Here is a 21,507-nt window from a genome sequence, read left to right as displayed (position 1 = left end):
TCTGTATTTAGTGTTCAGAGATCGATATTTGCAGCGGAAAAGGCTGAAGATTTTTAATAAAAAAGGAAATAGTTGAGGAAAATAATTGAAAAATATGTTAATATAAAAGTCGCCGAAATATATGAAGGTGTTGTAAAATGACGCAGAATTTTGTTTTCTACAAGAAACAAATTGGTCAGATAATCGTTTGATACAAATGGGTCAGATAATCCTTCAAATGTAAATTCATATAATTAGATCATTCTTAAATAAAATGGATATGTGAGTAAAAAAAAGTTAGCTTTCAAAGAAAAAAAAAAACTGTCCAATATTTGAAATTTGGTTGTCTTCGAGATAGGCGATTAGTTTCGCAGTATTAGGAGATGTTCTTTTCTGAGAAAAGATATTAAGCTGCAAATTAAAAGTAAAACAACTAAATTAATTGCTGTTACTATGGGATTGAGATGAAAATGCAGATAATTGGACCGATATGTTTGAGATGGACGTGTTGATAAGAAAAAAACTTAGATATTCCTTTTCCTTTGTTAAACAAATAACTTTAGATACGAGAAATCAATCGTACCCAACATGGGCCATGCTTTTGCAGAATTCCAAGGTGTTCTACTCTAAGAAAGAAAAGTCTGCTTGAGAAACTTGATTAAGTTAAACAGTGCCAGAAATTCTTCAAATGCATAAACATTCACTTAATAACACAAGTGAATCTCTGCAAAATACAAGGCCTAGTGTGTGATACATCGATAGTGACTGGGTTTTAATTTAATAGCAGTGATATAATTTAACCTGACAAAAAATGCAACCGACTCTTCAGCCTCCTAGTTTAATTTAATTTTCTAGCTACGTTTTGAATTCTGACCGGTCGCCATCTTTTTCTCGTGCGCTACAAACGCCATCTTTTTCTCGTGCGCTACAAACGCCATCTTTTTCTTGTGCGCTACAAACGCGATCCTTTTCTCGTGCGCTGCAAATGCCATCTTTTTCTCGTGCTCTACAAACGCCTTCTTGAATATGCTGACGAATGCCTTATCTTATGCATTTGTCATTTTTCAGTGTTGGTCATTTCAGCTTTAAAACTCGTGGATCAACTGATATATTCTTTTTTTTTCAAGTGTTGAGATAGCTCCAGTATGCAAGGATAGTATAGTTTGTCTACCAAAAAAACTGGCTCATAACCTTGGAGGCATTGGTCAACTTTGTATCGTTCATAGGATTAATAACACAATACACCTCATTAACCCCTTCTCTGCTCAAAGTAAGCTTTTTTTTCTCATAATTCCCTTCAGGTTTGTATTCTCTGTGTAACTTATTGGTTATCTTCAAGATTTTGCCCCGGGCGATAGAGAGTCCAAAACCGCAACTGGGGCTACGGAGTTTGCCCCCCCCCCCCCCGAAATTTCGCCTGACTCGTAAAAACGTAATGAAATGCATATAATCATTTTGTATGCGTTTTTAAAGTTTTTGTTGTGATACATCCCCCCCCCCTCCCGAGCAAAAATCCTGAGTTTGCCCTTGATTATACCTCACAATTCTTGGTAGTTTTTGATAATAATTGTAGGGCTTAGAAATAACGTCTATATTGAACTAAAATATCCTCTTGCGTTGGGAGCAGGGCAATACTCCCCTCAGGTAAACTATTTTTGATTGAAAAATTCTTCAAATTTAGGTGTAAAAATGGGATTTTCCTGCAAATGAAAACTACCTCTTTGCCTCGTCGCTCATGAGTTTAATCCTGCCTGCCCTCATGTATTTGAAGAATGGGAATCATGAAATCTTCTTATGTTTCTCTTAAATCTCTGAAGCGTTCTTTCGAAATCAATTGAAGCACGAAAAGAAATAAACTCATGGGAGGAGTCAATTAATTAGAACATATAGGTAGTTATAAAAAACATTTTGTTGTGTTGTATTATTGTTATCAGTAATAATGTTTATGTTCACTGTAACATACAGTGAAGTTCTGTGTGTTTTTTCAGTCCCGAAGTTTTAATTTTTCAACATGATACAACATATTCACATTAGGGTCGTTTTTTCGCTCATCAATGTGATAAGATCTTAAATCTTTTGTCGTTTTTATGTAAACGTCTTTCATCATTCTGCTCTAATCAGCGGTCTGAGAACAATGATGAGTAGATCATCAAAGTTCTCTAATCATTGTTCTATATGGTAAAAAGATGGCGTCTTTCATGCTTTTTGCTAACATCAGTGAGCTGTAAGATCTTAGAACAAAGATGAGGTAAAAAACGATGGTTTTTGCAGAAATCTTAGATGAAAGATCTTGCTTTTGAGCTCTTTTTGATAAAAAACGGCCCTATTATTGTAATACATGAGTAACACAACGTAAGATATAACACTATCATTTGTTAGGTAAATTTAGATCATTTTCTGAAAACAAGTCAAAGCAATATTATAATTTGGGTCGGGTAAATGCATGGGTACAAAACTAATGAAACCAATTATATAATTATCTTGTCCTGTCGCTGGAATTGAAGGCTTCTTATCAAATCGCATGCTTTAGAGGGAACAGAAACCTTTAAAGCAACTTGAGAAACTTTCTATAATATTTCACAATGGCATGAATTTGTGGAATATAATCTGTACTGTAATCAAGAGAAGCGAAGTTTAATTCGATCACTTTATTAGAAAATTTTATTTGATATAAGAAAATCTCTTACCAGGTTTTAAATTTTGGTTACAAGTTTTATTAGTACTGTACATTTTTATCAGTTAGAATTTTTATCAGAAAATTTGAATTTGTAGCTATAATCGACATTAATATATTGCTTAACTTTGTCTTCTTAAGTCTTTTACGCTTAATTAAAATAGACGTTGGAGGTCATTTAACATAAAATGTATTTATATTAGGCATATACTTTGAAGTCGATTTAGAGGAGAAGCTTTAGTAGAAATTCTAGCAGGTTTAGACACTTGTTTTCTACAATCTTTTGTTCTTTTGGAGTGAGACTTTCTTTATTATGAAGGCGGTATTGTACATACAGTAAAGTCGTCGAGGCTCAAGCAACCTGTGTGAATTCATAAAAAACGTAAAAATGACTTAATGCCCAGTAAATAAATAATACTATTAATATCATAGGCAGCGCGCGAGCGCTGCCTAAGTAAAGAACGATGTGTTTTTTTCTTCTTTAGTCAGGCACTTCGTATCGAAGGAGTTGTCGTAGAAACTTCGAAAAGGGCTCATTCGATTGTAAATGGGAGTGGCTAGTGCCCTTTTTAATAGTCGAAAGTGATTGGAGGGAAACTAGCCCCCCCCCACGCCCATCATTCCCCCCAACACATCCAATCAAAATTTTGAGATAGCCATTTTGTTCAGCGTAGTTGATTTCCAGATAGAAAATATGTTTTTGAGGAGGTAACTCCCCCACAACCCTCAGGGTAAGGGTTTTAAGTTATGCCCTGAGGGCATTTAAGAACGATGTTGGCACAATGTACTATTTATTATATTTTCCTTTATAGCTGGGCACTTGATATGGAAGGGGTCGTCGTAGAACCTTCAAAAAGGGCTCATTTGATTGGAAATCGAAAGTTCTAGTGCCATTTTTAATAGTCGAAAGTGATTGGAGGGCAACTAGCCCCCCCCACGCCCGTCATTCCCCCAAACACATCCTTTCAAAATTTTGAGATAGCCATTTTGTTCAGCGTAGTTGATTTCCAGATAGAAAATTTGTTTTTGAGGAGGACACTCCCCCACAACCCTCAGGGCAAGGGTTTTAAGTTATGCCCTGGGGACATATAAGGATTTTATAGAAGGTGTTGTCGTAAAAACTCTGAAAAAGGCTCATTCTATTGGAAAACTAAAAGGGCTAGTGCCCTTTTTAATAGTCGAAAGTGATTGAAGGGCAACTAGCCCCCCCTCCACGCCCATTATTTCCCCAAATACATCCAGTCAAAATTTTGAGATAGCCATTTTGTTCAGCGTAGTCGATTTCCAGATAGAAAATATGTTTTTGAGGAGGACACTCCCCCACAACCCTCGGGGTAAGGGTTTTAAGTTATGCCCTGAGGGCATATAAAAACGATGTTGGCACAATATACTATTTATTATTTTTTTTTTCCTTTAGAGCAGGGCACTTTATATGGAAGGGTTTGTCGTAGAAACTTCAAAAAGAGCTCATTCGATTGGAAATTGAAAGTTCTAGTGCCATTTTTCATTGTCGAAAGTCATTGGAGGGCAACTAGCCCCCCCCCCCCATGCACATCATTTTCCCAAACACATCCAATCAAAATTTTGAGATTGCCATTTTGTTCAGCGGAGTTGATTTCCAGATAGTAAATAGGTTTTGGAGGAGGACACTACCCCAGTACCCTCAGGGAAAAGGTTTTAAATTATGTCCTGGGGGCATATAAGGTTTTTACAGAAGGTGTTGTCTTAAAAACTCCGAAAAAGGCTCATTCGATTGGAAATTCAAAGGTCTAATGCCCTTTTTCATAGTCAAAAGTGATTGGAGGGCAACTAGCCCCCCCCCACGCCCATTATTTCCCCAAATACATCCAATCAAAATCATGAGAGAGGCACCTTGTTCAACGTGGTTGATTTCCAGATAGAAAATATGTTTTAGAGGAGGACACTCCCCCACAACCCTCAGGGTAAGGGTTTTAAGTTATGCTCTGAGGGCATATAAGAACGATATTGGCACAATGTACTATTTATTATTTTTTTTTCCTTTAGAGCTGGGCACTTCATATGGAAATGGTCATCGTATAAACTTAAAAAAGGGCTCATTCGATTGGAAATTCAAAATTCTAGTGCCATTTTTAATAGTTGAAAGTGATTGGAGGGCAACTACCCCCCCCCCCCACGCCCATCATTCCCCCAAACACATCCAATCAAAATTTTGAGATAGCCATTTTGTTCAGCGTAGTTGATTTCCAGATAGAAAATATGTTTTTGAGGAGGACACTCCCCCACAACGCTCAGGGCAAGGGTTTTAAGTTATGCCCTGGGGGCATATAAGGATTTTACAGAAGGTGTTGTCTTAAAAACTCCGAAAAAGGCTCATTCTATTGGAAATTCAAAGGGCTAGTGCCCTTTTTAATAGTCAAAAGTGATTGGAGGGCAACTAGCCCCCCCCCCCACGCCCATTATTTCCCCCAATACATCCAATCAAAATTTTGTGATATCCATTTTGTTCAGCGTAGTTGATTTCCAGATAGAAAATATGTTTTTGAGGAGGACACTCCCCCATAATCCTCAGGGTAAGGGTTTTAAGTTATGCCCCGAGGGCATATAAGAACGATTTTGGCACAATGAACTATTTATTATTTTTTCCTTTAGAGCTGGGCACTTCATATGGTAGGGGTCGTCGTAGAAACTGCAAAAAGGGCTCATTTGATTGGAAATTGAAAGTTCTAGTGGCCTTTTTAATAGTCGAAAGTGTTTGGTGGGCAACAAGCCCGCCCCCCCCCCACGCCCATCATTTCCCCAAACACATCCAATCAAAATTTTGAGATAGCCATTTTGTTCAACGTATATGATTTCCAGATAGGAAATAGGTTTTTGAGGAGGTCACTCCCCCAAAACCCTCAGGACAAGGGTTTTAAGTTATGTCCTGGGGGCACAAAAGGCTTTTTATAGAAGATGTTGTCGTAAAAACTTCAAAACAGGCTCATTCGATTGGAAATTCGAAGGGCTAGTGGTCTTTTTACTAGTCAAAAGTGATTGGAGGGTAACTAGCCCCCCCCCCCCACGCCCATCATTTCCCCAAACTGCTGGGCACTTCATATGGAAGGAGCTGGACATTTCATATGGAAGGGGTCGTCGTAGAAACTTCGAAAAGGGCTCATTCGATTAGAAATTGAAAGTTCTAGTGCCATTTTTAATAGTCGAAAGTGATTGGAGGGCAACTAGCCCCCCCCCCCCACGCACATCATTCCCCCAAACACATCCAATCAAAATTTTGAGATAGCCATTTTGTTCAGCGTAGTTGATTTCCAGATAGAAAATATGTTTCTGAGGAGGACACTCCCCCACAACCCTCAGGGCAAGGGTTTTAAGTTATGCCCTGGGGGCATATAAGGTTTTAATAGAAGGTGTTGTCGTAGAAACTTCAAAAAAGCTCATTCGATTTGAAATTCAAAGGGCTAGTATCTTTTTTAATAATCAAAGGGGTTAGCGATAGTTGTTGTTGTTGTTTAGACCAGGGCACTTCATATCGAAGGAGTTGTCGTGGGAACTTCGAAAAGGGCTCATTCGATTGAAAATAGAAAGGGCTGATACCTTTTTTAATAGTCGAAAATGATTGGAGGGCAACTAATCCCCCTTCCAATCCCACCCTCCCACGCCCACTCACCCATTTGCCCATTATGTTTAAAAACTAAATGCTGCCCTAAGATTAAATTAAAATGCACTGTGATAATGCTAAGTCCCAATAAGGCAAGTCAGCAGTATCCCAAGAGCGACTGAGGGTATTATGTTCAAACTTTCGGGGCTACTTCTGCTCTTAAAATTCAACCAAATCAAATAGCGTAAATGTATCCAAACTATCAAAGAAAGTAAACAGATTTTTTGCGAATGGTAGCAAGTTTTCTATTTCAGGTCAACTAGAGGAGGTATGAAACTAAATTAAGCAGTACTATTTGTGTCCAGATTTATAAAAGTGTGTATGGTGTTAAAAATTGCTGAAGTTTTTCTCCATCATAAAAATAGCAGGCCAAACTATAAAGTCTTAAAAAACGAAAAGATTTAAAGTATTATTTTATTTTTCCCTGAAAAGACTATGTCAATATAAAACGAACAGAAATTAATTTTAAAAAAAAATTCCACAAAATAAGTTTTTCAAAGAAAAGTAAAGAACTATTAAACAAAAAATGAGCAAAAATAAAATCAAATAATCTACCAAGTGTGAACCTACTGCAAATCAGTATTGATAAATAAATGAAACCCAGAATATATAGAAATTACAATGAATAACTAAGTCGAGCTTAAAACAAGCAAAAATTAACATAAGTTAGACGCAAAATCCCTGTGCCTTCCCATGGTCAGGACAAAAATTGCGCTTTGATGAAAAAATACAAATGAATGTGCATTGTCAGTTTAATATACATATACTGAAATTTAGTAATCAAAATGTTAATATTATTTGATTTATTAAAGTTATAAAAGTAAAAACATTTATGTTTTTTTCAGTAAAGTGCAAATTTTGTTCTGGCCTTGAGAAGGCATAGGGGTTTTGCGCTCAACTTATGTTAATTTCTGCTCGTTTTAAATTTGACTCGGTTATTTATTGTAATTTCTGTTCGTTTTGGGTTTCATTTATTTATCGATGCTGATTTGTGGTAGTTTCACGCTTTGTAGATTGTTTTATTTTATTTTTGCTAATTTTTTGTTTAATAGTTCTTTACTTTTCTTTGAAAAACTTATTTTGTGGAAAAATTTTTTTTAATTAATTTTAAATAACAATAATACTTATAATAATGTTAACACTGTGGAACAGTTGACTTAGGTCTTTGACTTGTTTTTGGCTAACTCTTGGGATCTGGATACAAAAATAATCTCAGTTCTTTCTCTATTACATCAGCTTTTAAGCTACAGGATCAAGGGGACATTTTAAGGGGCATGTACTTCTTGGGATTTCGAAATTTCTACTAATTATAGGGATAAGGGGTGAAAATGCGAATGGAGGAGCTCAAGTTTAGTAACCCTCCCTCCCTAACACAAATTCTTTAACTGCCCTTGTACAGGGTACTATTTTTTTGTCTCACAAGTCATGCAAACTGTGCACATAAAGGACAACAAAGATTACCAAATATACTGTTCACAAAGAATAATTTTATAGTACCCTATACCCTTGTACAGGGTACTATTTTTTGTCTCACAAGTCGTGCAAACTGTGCACATAAAGGACAACAAAGATTACCAAATATACTGTTCACAAAGAATAATTTTTTAGTACCCTATACCCTTGTACAGGGTACTATTTTTTGTCTCACAAGTCGTGCAAACTGTGCACATAAAGAACAACAAAGATTACCAAATATACTGTTTACAAAGAATAATTTTATTCAGCCAAAGGTTACACATAGTTACCGCATGCTAACATTCAACTGTAAATATTTTTTTAACTTATGGTGGCAGTACCAGCTATCCTTGTGAGCAATTTGCTTACAATCTCGTTTTAAATCTTTATGGACTATTTGAATGTAACTCGGATATTGTTGAAAAGTTAGGGCAGCAATTTTGAAAATAAGTCTTAAACCAAGAATTTTTAGATCCTACGTGTGTTCATGCGTTGCATCACTAACAGGTTTGACTTTCTGGAAATCTTCAGCCTATGGAATGAAATTCTTCTATAAATTATTTTTTACGTAACAATCTGTAAAAGTGTATTTTCTTGTAAATTCTAACTGTTCTGGCCGAAAAAAATGAACTACTGATGAAAGATATTCTAACCCTACCTAAGACACTGAATTCAAAAATGTATTTAATATTTTCTAGTGCTCACATTTTTCACATTGTTTGTGTGTGGCAATTTCTTCATGTTTTCATTCTCTTACAGCTGCCGAAGTTCAGACACATATATATTGGAGACATCCTTTCACTGCTATTGCCGGTACGAAACAACTGATTGAATATATTGTAATGGATATTGAACCTGTTTTGAATCACGAAAGGATTACTTTCTCTGGTCAAGGTCATATTTCAACAAAGGTAATATACCGTCTTAATCGAAGGGATAAGGGTCCAAGTGCGCATCTAGGATTTTGTTCGGTGGGGGGGGGGTAATAAAAAACTTTAAAAATGTGTAAAAAAAATTTCTTTTTGCTATGTTTTTATGAGTCGTACAAAAATGACGAGCTGGCCCCCCGCCCCCCCCCCCCCTAGATACAGCCTTGTAAGCGTCATAAGGGTTCCACACGCTAGGAACCTTATGCAGAAATCGTGGAGGGATGATTTTGTCGTGTATCAATTCATGTATAAGACAATTACAAGAGACTATGGCTTCCTCTCTTTTCGTAATCTTCTTATTGTTAGATATTCTAGTTGTAATAATAAGTTAATAATCTACTAACTTAAATTGCTAATCTGTTACTTAATTATTTGATTACTGACTAATCAGGTAATATTGAATTATTTACTTAGATATTCCTGCTAATAATAATTAGATAACAATAAAGTAGACGATTAGAAGACTTCACGCCTTCCTCTCATTCTGAGTCAATAACCGTTACGATTTGTAACTTGGTATTTATTTAGTACTGAGATAAATGGGAAATATAGAATTGTATTCTAATTTAGTGTTATTAGCTCTATTCGCCTTAATACTGTTATTGCAATCAAGTTGATAGATTCACTTACGTTGGTAGTATTATTAGTAAAGACTTGATGTAGATGTTAAAGGTAGAATAGCCAGGGCCCAATGTGTTTTTCAAAGTTGAAAAAAGTTTGGAAGTATAGGAAGATAAGTCTGCGAACCAAGATTACAATGCTGGAAACTACAGTGATGACAGTGGTCAAATATAGTTCTGAAACGCGAGCCCTCCGAAAGACGGAGTACTATTTGTTAGATGTTTTCCAGAGAAACTCTCTACGGATTGTTTTGTGAACTCGGCTGCTTGACCGTAATTTAAAGGTTTAGATGGCTAGGACAAGTTTTGAATATGAAGGATGACAGATTGCCATCCTTTTCGGCCAGTAATCCACTAACTTAGTTGCTCAATATATTACTTAACTAATTAGTTGCTAATTAATTAGATAATAGGTAGTATTTAATAAGACAAGTGTAACTATTAATAAGAAGAAGATGATTCTATAGAAGAAGAGTTGGCTCTTTTTCCGAGCCATTCTGAAGTGTAACTTGGTATTTATTAATTATTAAGACGAATAAAGAAAATAATAACGTTCTACCTTAGCGTTATTAGCACTATTTGCCCTAATCACGTTATTGCCCAGAATGGAAGGATCCTTATTACTGTTGTTTGCTAGTTCCGACAACTCGGTTAGTTAGTAAAAAAGTCAAAATTGTAGTAAAAATAGTATTGGTTTAAAAATCCAGGAATAACGAATGCCTGCACATAAGAGTTTTAAAATGACCTGGCAGAGAGAGAAGCCATTTCTTTAACGAGTAGAAGAAACAGTTCGTAGTAAAGAACTATAAGTATGGAGTGACCCGGCTCAATAGTAACCAAAACTCTAAAAAACGGAATTTTGATAGCAGTGGATACATCAAAAGAATCGGATTTTTACACTGATTTCAAATATATAAGTTTCATCAAGTTTAGTCTTACCTGTAGTTACGAGCATGAAAAAACTTGCATTATTTTAGAAAAAAGGGGAAACACCCTCTAAAAGTGGTACAACCTTAATGAAAATCAAACCATCAGATTCAGCGTATCAGAAAACCCTATTGTAAAGGTTTCAAGCTCCTATCTGCAAAAATGTGGGAGGATGCTTTCATGGGTTAAGGGACATTTCTATGAAGGGGGCTCCAGATTTCTCAGCATTATTTAAAAAAACGATCAGAAACTAAATAAAAAAACAAGTTTTTTCAACTGAAAGTAAGGAACAACATTAAAACTTAAAACGAACAGAAATTATTACGTATATGAGGGGGCTCACCCCCCCCCCCTAGTCAATACCTCGCTCTTTACGCTAAAGTTTTTTTTAGTACTTTCAAAAGAGCTGTCTATTCTAATTAAACGGCCTTTGTGATTGAGGGGTCATTCTTAAAGAATTGGAACAAAGTTTGAACTTTAGCGTAAAGAGTGAGGTATTAACTAGGGGGCGACCCCCCTCATATACGTAATAATTTCTGTTCATTTTAAGTTTTAATGTTGCTCCTTACTTTCAGTCGAAAAAAATTGTTTTCATTTATTTAGTAAGTGTAGGGAATCAACTCTAAATGCATCTAAAAATAGACGATTTTTATATGTGTGAATTCTGCATTTTTTTTTCCCTTTTGCTCATCGATTTTCCTCATTTCTTTTTTCTTTTAGCATGAATTAGCTGACATTTGGGTTGTCAAAGCAACAGACTTGGGATTGAATGACAATCCAATTCACTGCAAGACACATTTAGGTCATCTTCTGAGGCCTGGTGATTCAGTCTTGGGGTATGTGTCCTTAATTTTAAAAAGTACTTGATGAAGCTAAATTTAAATTAGATAATTCTTTTAAAAAAAGAAGACGATGATTATGGTCTTTAATAGTCGTATGGATTTTCTTACGCTTTGTGAGAATAAAAATAAAGTTCTAGGCTAGAATAGAAATAAGGCTAGAAACAGTTTGTAAGGCAAAAATATTTTAAGGTTACAAATGGAAATTTAGAATAGTCAGTGCTATCTAATGGATCTCAGTTTAATTGATGTTAAAAGTTTGTCTAAATTCGGATTTCTTTTTTATAAATACTACAAAACAAAAGTGAGAAGTAAGACTAGAAGAATAAGAAAAAGAGAAGAAGAATAAGAAATTGAATAGTTTGGACCATAGAATAAAACGTCGAAAAAGATCCAAATTGCCTCCTCCAGTGATGCAACGATGATTATGTACCTGAATGAAGGTGTATCCTTACATCAAGGAAAACCCGAAAGCCAGTAGAATGTCCATAGAATAGCCAGGGCAAGCCACTTCACGACTTGGAAGCTGGACCCTACTTTGCCTAGAAATATCCAATGGGACAAAAAATACAGAACTGTAATACAAGAGATTCTCCTAATTAATCAAAATTTAAATAAGCTGTAAATAATGAACATAATCAACAAATTGATAACGTTTTATTAAATTGGGGTCATCATCATTAGGTTCAATCATTAGATTAAAATCATCATTAAGGTCTAAAAGGGTTTAATTATCATCTAACTAAAAGGTTTTTTCAAACGAAAATCATGAGAAGAAGAACACTGTGTAAGAAAATTTTGCATTGTTATTTTTCGAACAATTTAGCATGAACATTTATGAACAGAAAACTACTTAAATGTATGGACAGGAAACTTAATACTTCTCAATGAGATCCTTGAGCTTCAAGCTGAGATTTTTAAAATCTGGACCAAATGATGAGAGGCAAAGCCTTAAATCTGCAGCTGCATCAAGTTTATTTAATCTGCATCTGCATCAAGTTTAAATATGCATCAACTTTATTTCTATGTTTGTTCTTGATAAATGCATGGGAAGAAAATGCCCTCTTAACAAGTACTGAGCTTTGGACTGGCAACAGACACTACAGGGCTTTTAAGACACTTCGCCAATGCTGTTAAATTCTTTCATTGTTCGTGCCCTGTTTTGTGTTTCATTGTTTTTCGCCATTAATGATTTAATCATTTTTGCGTACCCCCTCACAGGCTCAGGGGGTACGCGTACCACAGGCTGGGAAGCAATGTGCTAACCTATATAGATTTTGGAGCTGTTTTTTTTTTTTTTCATTATTTTAAAATGGTTTGCTTTTTTATTTGGTGACACAGTGCGAAAAACGAGCTAATCACTAATTCGTTGCAAAAACAAACTAAATCCTGATTCGTTGCAAAAATGAGGCAATTCCTCATCCAGTGAAAAAAAAAATAGTTTTGTTGAAACGTTGTGAAACGAGTTAAGTCTTGACTTACTGCAAAAATGAACTGAGTCTAGGCTAGGTACTCATTCGCTACTAAAATAAGCTATGTCTTTAATTTGGATTTCTACCTTATATTGGTTTCGTCGCCTTTGTTATCTTTGTCAAACTTAATTCTTTTGTTTATTTGATTCCGTCCGATTTTGATGCTATTGTTTGTAATTATGTTGCTTCCATCTTAATTCTGCAAAGTCTAAGATCTGAATAGGCTTAGTGTTCCTATCAGTGTTCTAAGACCTCACATGCCTGGATGGTAAGCAGTGGCGTCAATTGGGGAGGGGGGTACTCTCTCCTCTTGCCACCCCCCTAAACCCAACGTACTTTCATTGGAAAATGTTTTTTCGGCGTTTTCATTGGAAAAAATTACAAACTCGTCCCCATTGTATTTTGAAAAATAATTTATGTCCCCCCCCCCACCCTCCCTATAAATTTTCGTGAATTGACATCGTGGATGATAAGCTGAGTTTTTCATAGAAAAGGTAGTGTTTTATTCGCGAGTATTTTAAATACGTTGGACATGTAATGCTCCAAGTAGAAATTTTATTTGACCAAGCTATTAGTTAGTACGCTGACCAAGGCTAGATGAGCTCGAAACTATATTTTATCATATTTCGAGTGTTTTTAGGCTGACTTTTAAGTTTGAGAAATTTTATAAGCATTTGGGTATATTTTCACAGAAGATTTATGAAGCTGTTTATACCTCGCTTAACATGCTGCTTGATGGTTTGGTTAAGCAAATTGTCCCGGCTAAGTGTTCATATTTCTGAAATTTAAAATAATTTGCCAAGAATACGCTATGTTTTTGTGAAAAAGCCAGCTTATCATTCAGACATGAGCGCTCTGTCCAGCGCTCTTAACACGCTTGAAGAAAACGCTGTGTCTGTAGACCTTTTAATTAATCAGCGTAAAAAAGCTCAAAATAAACGTTAGTCTTGCAAATAAATATGCTAGGTCAAAAGCAGGTGCAAAATAAAAAACGCTTCAAAATATGTGCAGTTGCTAAACCAGTCTTAGAATAGATGACTCTTCTCTGTCTTTGCGGATATTGCCCTCCCCCCTCCTTCCCCCATTACAAGGAAAGCCCTATGATTTCCATCCCCCAAAGATGTGGCCTATTTGCTCCTAAGCTTTTTAGTATAAAATTTTGCTTATAATATTTGTCTTATAGATATGTGCTTATATATATGTGTGAAACGTGTATATGAAAATATATGTAAGTATGCACGATGTAATATTTGCCTGTCAGTGAAATTATTATCCTCGAAAGACAATGTTCTTCTGAACTCACTTGGCATTGCTGGCATATGAACTCGTATACGCCAGAATGTGGGGATATTTTTGGTTGAAGATGTTTTCCTTTCTTGTTATTGAAGGCGAAGTGTCGGATTAAATTGGAATAGAGGCTACTGTAGGTTTTCCAACAGAACTGATAGAATATTTGAGTTACCCTTACTCTATGCCTATATACCTTCATTCTGCCCTAGTTTGGACGATAGACTACCCATCAACAAGTGAAATGAATCTTTTTTTGTACAACTCTGAAAAAGTTATACCCGCTTTGCCTCTCACAGAGGCTATCTGTATTGGCTTTTTGTTTAATTAGCCATGGTTCTCAAGTTTTTCATCACTTCCACCAAGTTGACCCCAGTATTTTCTCTATCGATTGTTTTTGGAAATATTGATTAAAGGGGTGGTTTCCTTTAATATTTTTTACTCATTGCAGAATGGATTGATAGGTCGAATGTTTTATTTACAGATTTGATCTTCTGAATAGTAACGTCAACGATTCGAATTTTGAAAGTCTGAAGAAAGACTACGTTCCTGACGTTCTTTTGGTTAAAAAGCACTTCCCTGATAAAGCATTGAGAAACCGACGAAGAATTTGGAAGCTGAAACATCTTGATGTTGAAGATAAGGGTAGTGTCAATAGGTATGTTTTGAGTGTACATATTTATCTAAAGAGGATAAACTCCCCTTTAAGATGGATTTATCTCATTTTTTTTTCTTGCCTTCGTATAGAAAAGATTATCGTAGAAACACCAAAGGGGTCTCATTTGATCGCAAGTTGACATTTATAGCGCTTATTTTAAGTGCCATAGGATATTAAAGGACAGCCAACGTCATTTCTATGCTTTTGTTATTTCCGGATGTTCCCTTTGCCCCTATGGCATCGGATCGAAGTTTGAGATTGTCATATCACCAAGATTGATCAGGAAAATGTGCCTACAGAGGGGACAGATTGTGCAAATAGTCCATTCTTCACGGATGCATTTAGTGGAAAAGGTGGGCATGTTGCACCTTTTAAAACCGTTATCGTATTCTCTAACATTTTAGATAAAATTTTACCTTCCGTAAATGTATTCTGTTTCATATTGGCAATTTTTATTTTCCTTGTTCATTTCTTCTTGCCTTTTAATATTGTTTTTATTTTGTTTTTCTATATTTCTTTCCGTCCTCCCATGTAGGTATGAGAACTTGTTTCTCTTTCTTTTTGTTAGGTAGGGTATTTTTTGAAAAATTATCAATGGCTTCATAGTGGTCCAGAATCCCAACAACATTTTCAATATTTAAAATAAATACATTTTCTATGAGATTTTTACTTCTTAATATAAAGGAGAGATGTCAAGGACTTGATGAACCGGTGTTGGAGGTAAACAATTGTCAATATATATGGTATTTGGTAGTGTAAAAACTGACCTGCAAAACAGTATTATTCTGTTGTGTGTTTTGGTTAAAAATTATCTTTTTGGTTTGAAAGATTGCCAATCTCATAGAAGCAAAATATTTGGCTGGTTTTTTGCAGATTCACTCGACGCAATTCGGAATAACCAAATTAAATCTCATGAATTTTCAAATTAATATTTTAAAGATATTTAGTAATCGCAAATAATACCGAAAGTGTTATAACGACTCATAAAATAATCAAACAGTTCGTGGTAACGAACTATAAGTAAGGAGCGACCCAGCTCAATGGTAACCGAAACTCTAAAAAAAGGAATTTTTATACCGATAGATCCATAAAAAGAATTTGTTTTTAATGCTGATTTCAAATATAAAAGTTTCATCAAGTTTAGTCTTACCCATCAAAAGTTACGCACTTGAGGATATGTGCCTTATTTTTGAAAAAAGGAAGAAAGAACCCCTAAAGTTATAGAACCGTAATGAACATCACAACATCATATTCAGCGTATCAGAGAACCCTACTGTAGAGGTTTCAAGCTCCTATCGAAGAAATGTGGAATTTTGTATTGTTTGCCAGAAGATAGGTCACGGATGCGTGTTTATTTGTTTTTTTGTTGTTTTTTTTCCCCAGGGATGATCGTATTGACCCAATGGTCCTAGAATATCGTTGGAGGGCTGATTGGAACGGAAATTTAAACTTCTAGTGCCCTTTTTAAGTGACCAAAAAAAATGGAGGGCAACTAGGCCCCCTCCCACGCTCATTTTTCCCCAAAGTCACCCGATCAAAATTTTGAGATACTCATTTTGTTCAGCATGGTCCAAAATATGATAACAATGTCTTTTAGGATGACTTAATCCCCCTAAGTCCCCGGGGGGAGGACTGAAAGTTATGAACTTTACCCAATGTTAACAAATAGTATTGGTTATTGGGAAGTATACAGACGTTTTCAGAGGGGATTTTTTTCTGGTAGGTGGGGAGGGGGGGGGGTTATGTGGGAGGATCTTTCAATGAAGGAAGTTTTCATGGAGGAACGGACATTGCTATGAAGGGGCGCCGGATTTCCCAGCATTATTAAAGAAAAAGATCAGAAATTAAATAAAAAAAAAAGTTTTTCAACTGATCAACTGATTGTGATTAAGGGGTCATTTTTAAAGAATTTGAACAAAATTCGAACGTTAGCTTAAAGAGAAAGGTATTGACTAGGGGGCGAACCCCCTAATATACGCATTAAAAATCTATGAATATAGAAGTTCGTTACGTAAGTTAATTCGTATGTTACGTATATTTATTACTAATAAAAATATTCGTAAATAAAATTAAAAAAGTTTCGACATAGTCATTTAACCATATAAAAGTAAAATTAATATTCAAATTTTGTTTTAGTTATTCATGTACGGTGAGCCAAAATCAAAACCTGCATTAATTCAAAAACGTTCAAAAATTAAATAAAAAAAAACAAGTTTTTTTTTAACTGAAAGTTAGGAACGACGTTAAAACTTAAAACGAACAGAAATTATTCCGTTTATGAAGGAGGCTGTCCCCTCCTCACGCCTAGCTCTTTACGCTAAAGTTTGACTTTCTCACAACTCTATTTTTTTTAACAATAAAAAAATTTAGCGTAAAGAGCGAGGCGTGGGGAGGGGACACCCTTCATAAACGGAATAATTTCTGTTCGTTTTAAGTTTTACCGTCGTTCCTTACTTTCAGTTAAAAAAAAACTTTTTTTATTTAATTCTCTAAGTAAGAACTAAATAACAACTAAAAGAGTAAATAAGACTAAAAAAAAGACAAAGATTATAAAACTATTTGTAAAGTTGAAAAATTAAAAGGTAAATAAGGATTAAAAAGAGCCTGAAATTGATGGTATATACGATTTAGAATCGTTGTCTACGTAAGTGGATGCAAATAATGATTTACAATATGGTATGAACGACTGTCACAAAAAAAACGAAAGGCTTTTGACAAACATTTTTCATTTGAATGGTTCAAAAATACCCAAACGTTCTATATCCGAATGGTTTTAATTTCTACAGCAAATAAAACAATATGAAATCAATATTGTGTTGTGACAGAGATAAGAAAAACTACCTATCCAATAAAAGAGTCATACTTACTCCCGCCAGTTAATCGTGCCATTTGAACATTTGCCTCTCAATTACTCGGACTATCTGCCTTGGCTTTTTCTACAATTAGCCATGTCTTGATGCCTACTACAAAATACTTTATTTTCAATTACTTGCATTGAGTCCGTTGAATTTTGAATTGAAAACCAAGTATCTTGCAGTAGGCATCAAGACATGGCTAATTGTAGAAAAAACCAAGACAGATAGTCCGAGTAATTGAGAGGCAAATGTTCAAATGACACCTGTAAATGGCGGGAGTAAGTATGACTCTCTTATTGGACAAATACTTGTGTGTTAGTTTCTGGAAAGGCACGCCTGCCTAGAGTCTCAGGCAGGTTGACCAAGAATTTAAAATTGACAAAGCGAAGCTTGATCCCTTAATCCCTAGGGATCCTTGAGTCCTTGGTACTATGACTTTATTTCTGCCAGTCTTGGGTTTTTATATGGCTTTTTACTTTTTCTTTTTTAATTTTTTTTTTCAATATTTTTCATCTGAAATGCCGAGGGCTTAATTTAAAATATAGCTTTATTAAAGATTTAGATGATATTTCTGTTTCTCAGGCGATAGCATTAACTGAGAAATTACTTAATCATCATAATTCAGAGTTGCTTGGTCCAGAGCATGGTCTTCAAACGGATCACTTGTGATTCCTCCTGTCATTGTTTTGGATGATAAAATTGAGAATGATCACTTGCCTCTAACTTGTGAAATGAGTCGTCTGCTCTACTGGCTTATGACCGTTCTTCTAACCATAATAAATGGTTTGATAGGCCAAATTGGAAACGAGTAAATTCTGAAGTTTATTTGTATGTTCTTTGCTTGTTGATGTCAAGCCTGAAAGTCTCTTTTCACCTTCTATAAATCTCCGTAAGGTCACCGACAGCTAAGATTGTTTTAAATTTTTATTACTACCATCTCGTGCATTGTTTGACATCAGCTGCTTCAGCTTCAGTTCCTGTTGAACGTGTTAGATTTGGCACCAGGAAACCGTTGTGGAATGTGTGCCCAGAAGTGAAAAAAGCTAAACAACGCGCGTAGTTTTGGCATCGCCTTTGGATTGCTTGTGATCGGCCCAAGTCTGGCGAAATATTTCAAATTAAAAGAAAATTCGAAACGTCAGTTTAGATCTTCTTTACGTCAAGCCCTCCTGAATGCTTTGGATGGCCCCTCGGATCGGAAGTCTTGGTCCAATTTAACTAATAGCAGCAAGTGTGTGCCTGCTACCGTTTCGATTATCAAAATCAGTGATTTTGTTGTTCATTTTACTCGTGTTTTTCTACATTTAATCATTTTATCAAGTCCATGTTTTCTTCCTTATTGCCTAATCCTATTCCTCAAGTTTTTCACCAAACTCATATATTGTCAATATCTGGTGGGGATATCTATTCAGGCTTTAAAGAGGGTTAAGAAATCAAGTGCTCCTGATATGGATGGTCTGTGTTAAAATCACTTCGCCATTAAGTATCCATTATTGTTAACACACATTCAGCCCCTAGGCCAAATGTATTTAACCCAGTCGTTAGTTACAGATATTTTTATTTAGGGAATAGTAACATCAGTTTTTAAAAAGTGAAAGGACGCAGATAAGTGTTGCAGTTATAGACCAAATAAAGTGTCCAACTTCAATAGCAATCTGTTCGAGTATGCCGCATTGCCTGTAATTTGTAATAAATGTGATTTTTCTGATTATCAAGTTGGGTTTAGAGCTGGTTTTAGTTGTTCTCAAGCCCATCATGTACTTGGTCAGTTGCTAGTCTCAGTAAAAATGCAAAAAATGCCAATTTAGTTTTGCTCGGTTGATATCTCGGGCGCTTTTGACAGCGCTGTGCATTCGCAAGCGCTTCATTGCTTATTTAGAGCAGGAGTCAATTCTTCCGTCGTAAAGATTCTTCAATATCGCCATTTCAATTCATTGGTTCGGTTACAATAGATGTCTGATACATCTGAGCCTATTTCAGTAAAGAAGGGAGTCAGGCAAGGTGGTGTGCTGTCTCCTACTGTGTTTGTAGAAAATGCTGCTGTTAGTCATGTTGCTTATGCTGATGATGTACTGCTAGTTAGTCATACTAGGTCCGGCCTCACAAAGAATCTAAACGTAAATGCATCAAAATGCGAGTTTCTGTGTTTTAATATTTCTACCCCTGCTCCTTTACATGTGGGTACAACGCTACTCGGGTGTGTCTCAAAGTTAAAATGGCTTGGGATTACTTTTTCTGATACACTTTTGACTACATGCTCGTCTCTGGTTGCTAGTGATCTGCAGTGTATTCGTATTTCATAGGGTAAAACCTCGCCTAATGGAGGAAGGTACAACCGCCGAGGCTTATGTAAGCTTTACCATAGTTTTTGTTCTCCTACAATTCTTTCTCTTTCCGGTTTTCAGCCTCTAATGCGGAAAAAAAGACCGTCTTCAGCTAAGGAGAGGCTATTTTAAATATTATAAATTCCTGCTATATTTACCAAGATGGTAGGGGAATAACAGGATTATTTCTCATTTTGGATTTATTGAACCTCTAGTGCTGCTTGATAATGTCGCTAAGAACCTGAAGACCAATACTCCAAAGAAGATATGTCCCAGTGATCCTCTTACTTATTTCTTTCCAGATCAGTGATTCAGTGGATTCAGTTACGTTATTTATGTTGATCTTTTGCCTGAAAGGACGAGGGTTCGAATGCTAGTGTACCCAATTATTTGGTTTGGGACGGGGGTCAGTGTCGACTCAACCAGAGTCGACTCAACATTAAATGGATACCTGGAGAAATCTGGGGAGGGTAAACAGGAAGGGTGTGTAAAAGCACAGGATGGTGGGCCCCCAACCCCCCATTGCACTTTCTGGCTGAAGGGCCAAGAAACGGAGATCAGCACCGCCGGTAGGGACTGCAAAGTCAAATGCCGTATTCTTTACCTTTTTTTACCTTTATTAATGTTGTGTGTTCCTTCTTATTTCCTTGTGAATTATATTATTTTGTTCGTTTTTTTCTTTTTTTAGTCCGCATTTATTTTATATTGCGGATTACAAATAAACTTACTTACTTACTTACTAAAAAAAAGCGAAAGGCTACAGCCAATGTTTTAACCCGTGACATTCTGAGGATTCTCGACCCCTGGGCAGTCTGCTAAGAAGGTCTGCTTGAAAAAGAACCGAAATTTTACTGCTAATTAGAGCTTTTAATTCAACTCAGGGAAAAGGAGATTCGCTTTTTACAGTGACAAATGTGTTATTGTTCTGCCTAACCATTGAGATATTTATACCGGGTTGTAGTGCCGCTACTTCTTTAGTTGGATATGGTTTAAAAGGTAATCTTTAGAAAATTCTTTAATGAAGGGCAGCAAAGGCCACAATTCGACATTGTCTCCATTTTATAATGTATTTCCGTTTAGGGACTTATATTCATAGAGATATGTTCAGATCGAGTCCGTCCTAGCCGAGTGTTTAGCGCTCCAGACTTATACGGATGCCTGGGGGTTTGAGTCCTGCTGTTGCTGGTTATTTGTTTTGGAACGAGGGTCAGTGGTGTGACTCTGTAAGCTCAGCCAGAGTCGAACCCACTCTAAATGGGTACCTGGAGGAATCTGGGGAAGCTTTTTAGTTAGCCTTATAACTAACAGCTATTTACAGCTAGCCTTAACAGCTATTTAGTTAGCATTTCAGGAGATATTGTGACAAAAAAGATTAATATAAAATGTGGAATATAGTTTTATAGTCTTAAATGTAATGCACAATATAACTTGATAGGACACCAAAACTGAAAAATCACCTCGGACTTCTTGGGCACTTGCTAATCTCGTTTTCTCTTTTTTAAAGTCTTATAAAGAACGCGAAAGTGCTAAATTCTTAATTTTTTTCTAATGGAAACCATTTTCAAATTTTGAATAAGATCTCAGGATTTGCCAACGCTTTGGGGGGGGGGGAGGGGGTACCATACCTTTTGGAGCCTGGTGGTAAATCGTGGTCTTGAAATCAAGTGAAAATGTGTGTATTTTTTCAGAAGAAGCTAATCGTTAAAATACATTATTTTCAAAAATAGGCAACCCAATCCTTATATTCTTAGGGAGTCTGTATATCTTCTTCCAAGCTTAAAATTTTCAATATAGTTAAGAAATCGCCAATATCTCATTATAGTTTGTCTCATTTTTCCTGAAGTGTATAAA

At 35.8% G+C, this 21,507-nt stretch overlaps 1 protein-coding gene across 1 annotated transcript in view; it reads left to right on the top strand.

Moving 5' to 3' along the window:
- Positions 1-21,507, top strand: part of Nmd3 (60S ribosomal export protein NMD3) — a 64,132-nt gene that overhangs the window by 40,231 nt on the left and 2,394 nt on the right. Inside the window, exons 7-10 of the mRNA XM_089088743.1 lie at positions 1,107-1,249; positions 8,505-8,656; positions 10,942-11,057; positions 14,304-14,477. Of these exons, the coding sequence (XP_088944869.1) occupies positions 1,107-1,249; positions 8,505-8,656; positions 10,942-11,057; positions 14,304-14,477 (585 nt within the window). The remainder of the gene's footprint in view (positions 1-1,106; positions 1,250-8,504; positions 8,657-10,941; positions 11,058-14,303; positions 14,478-21,507) is intronic.

Source organism: Artemia sp. Qi Xiang Cuo, chromosome 5 (genome assembly GCF_049724085.1).
Source record: "Artemia sp. Qi Xiang Cuo chromosome 5, ASM4972408v1, whole genome shotgun sequence".
Classification (NCBI taxonomy): Eukaryota; Metazoa; Arthropoda; class Branchiopoda; order Anostraca; family Artemiidae; genus Artemia; species Artemia sp. Qi Xiang Cuo.
The sequence above is the reverse complement of the archived record's forward strand: the minus strand, read 5'-3'. Positions and strand labels throughout refer to the sequence as shown.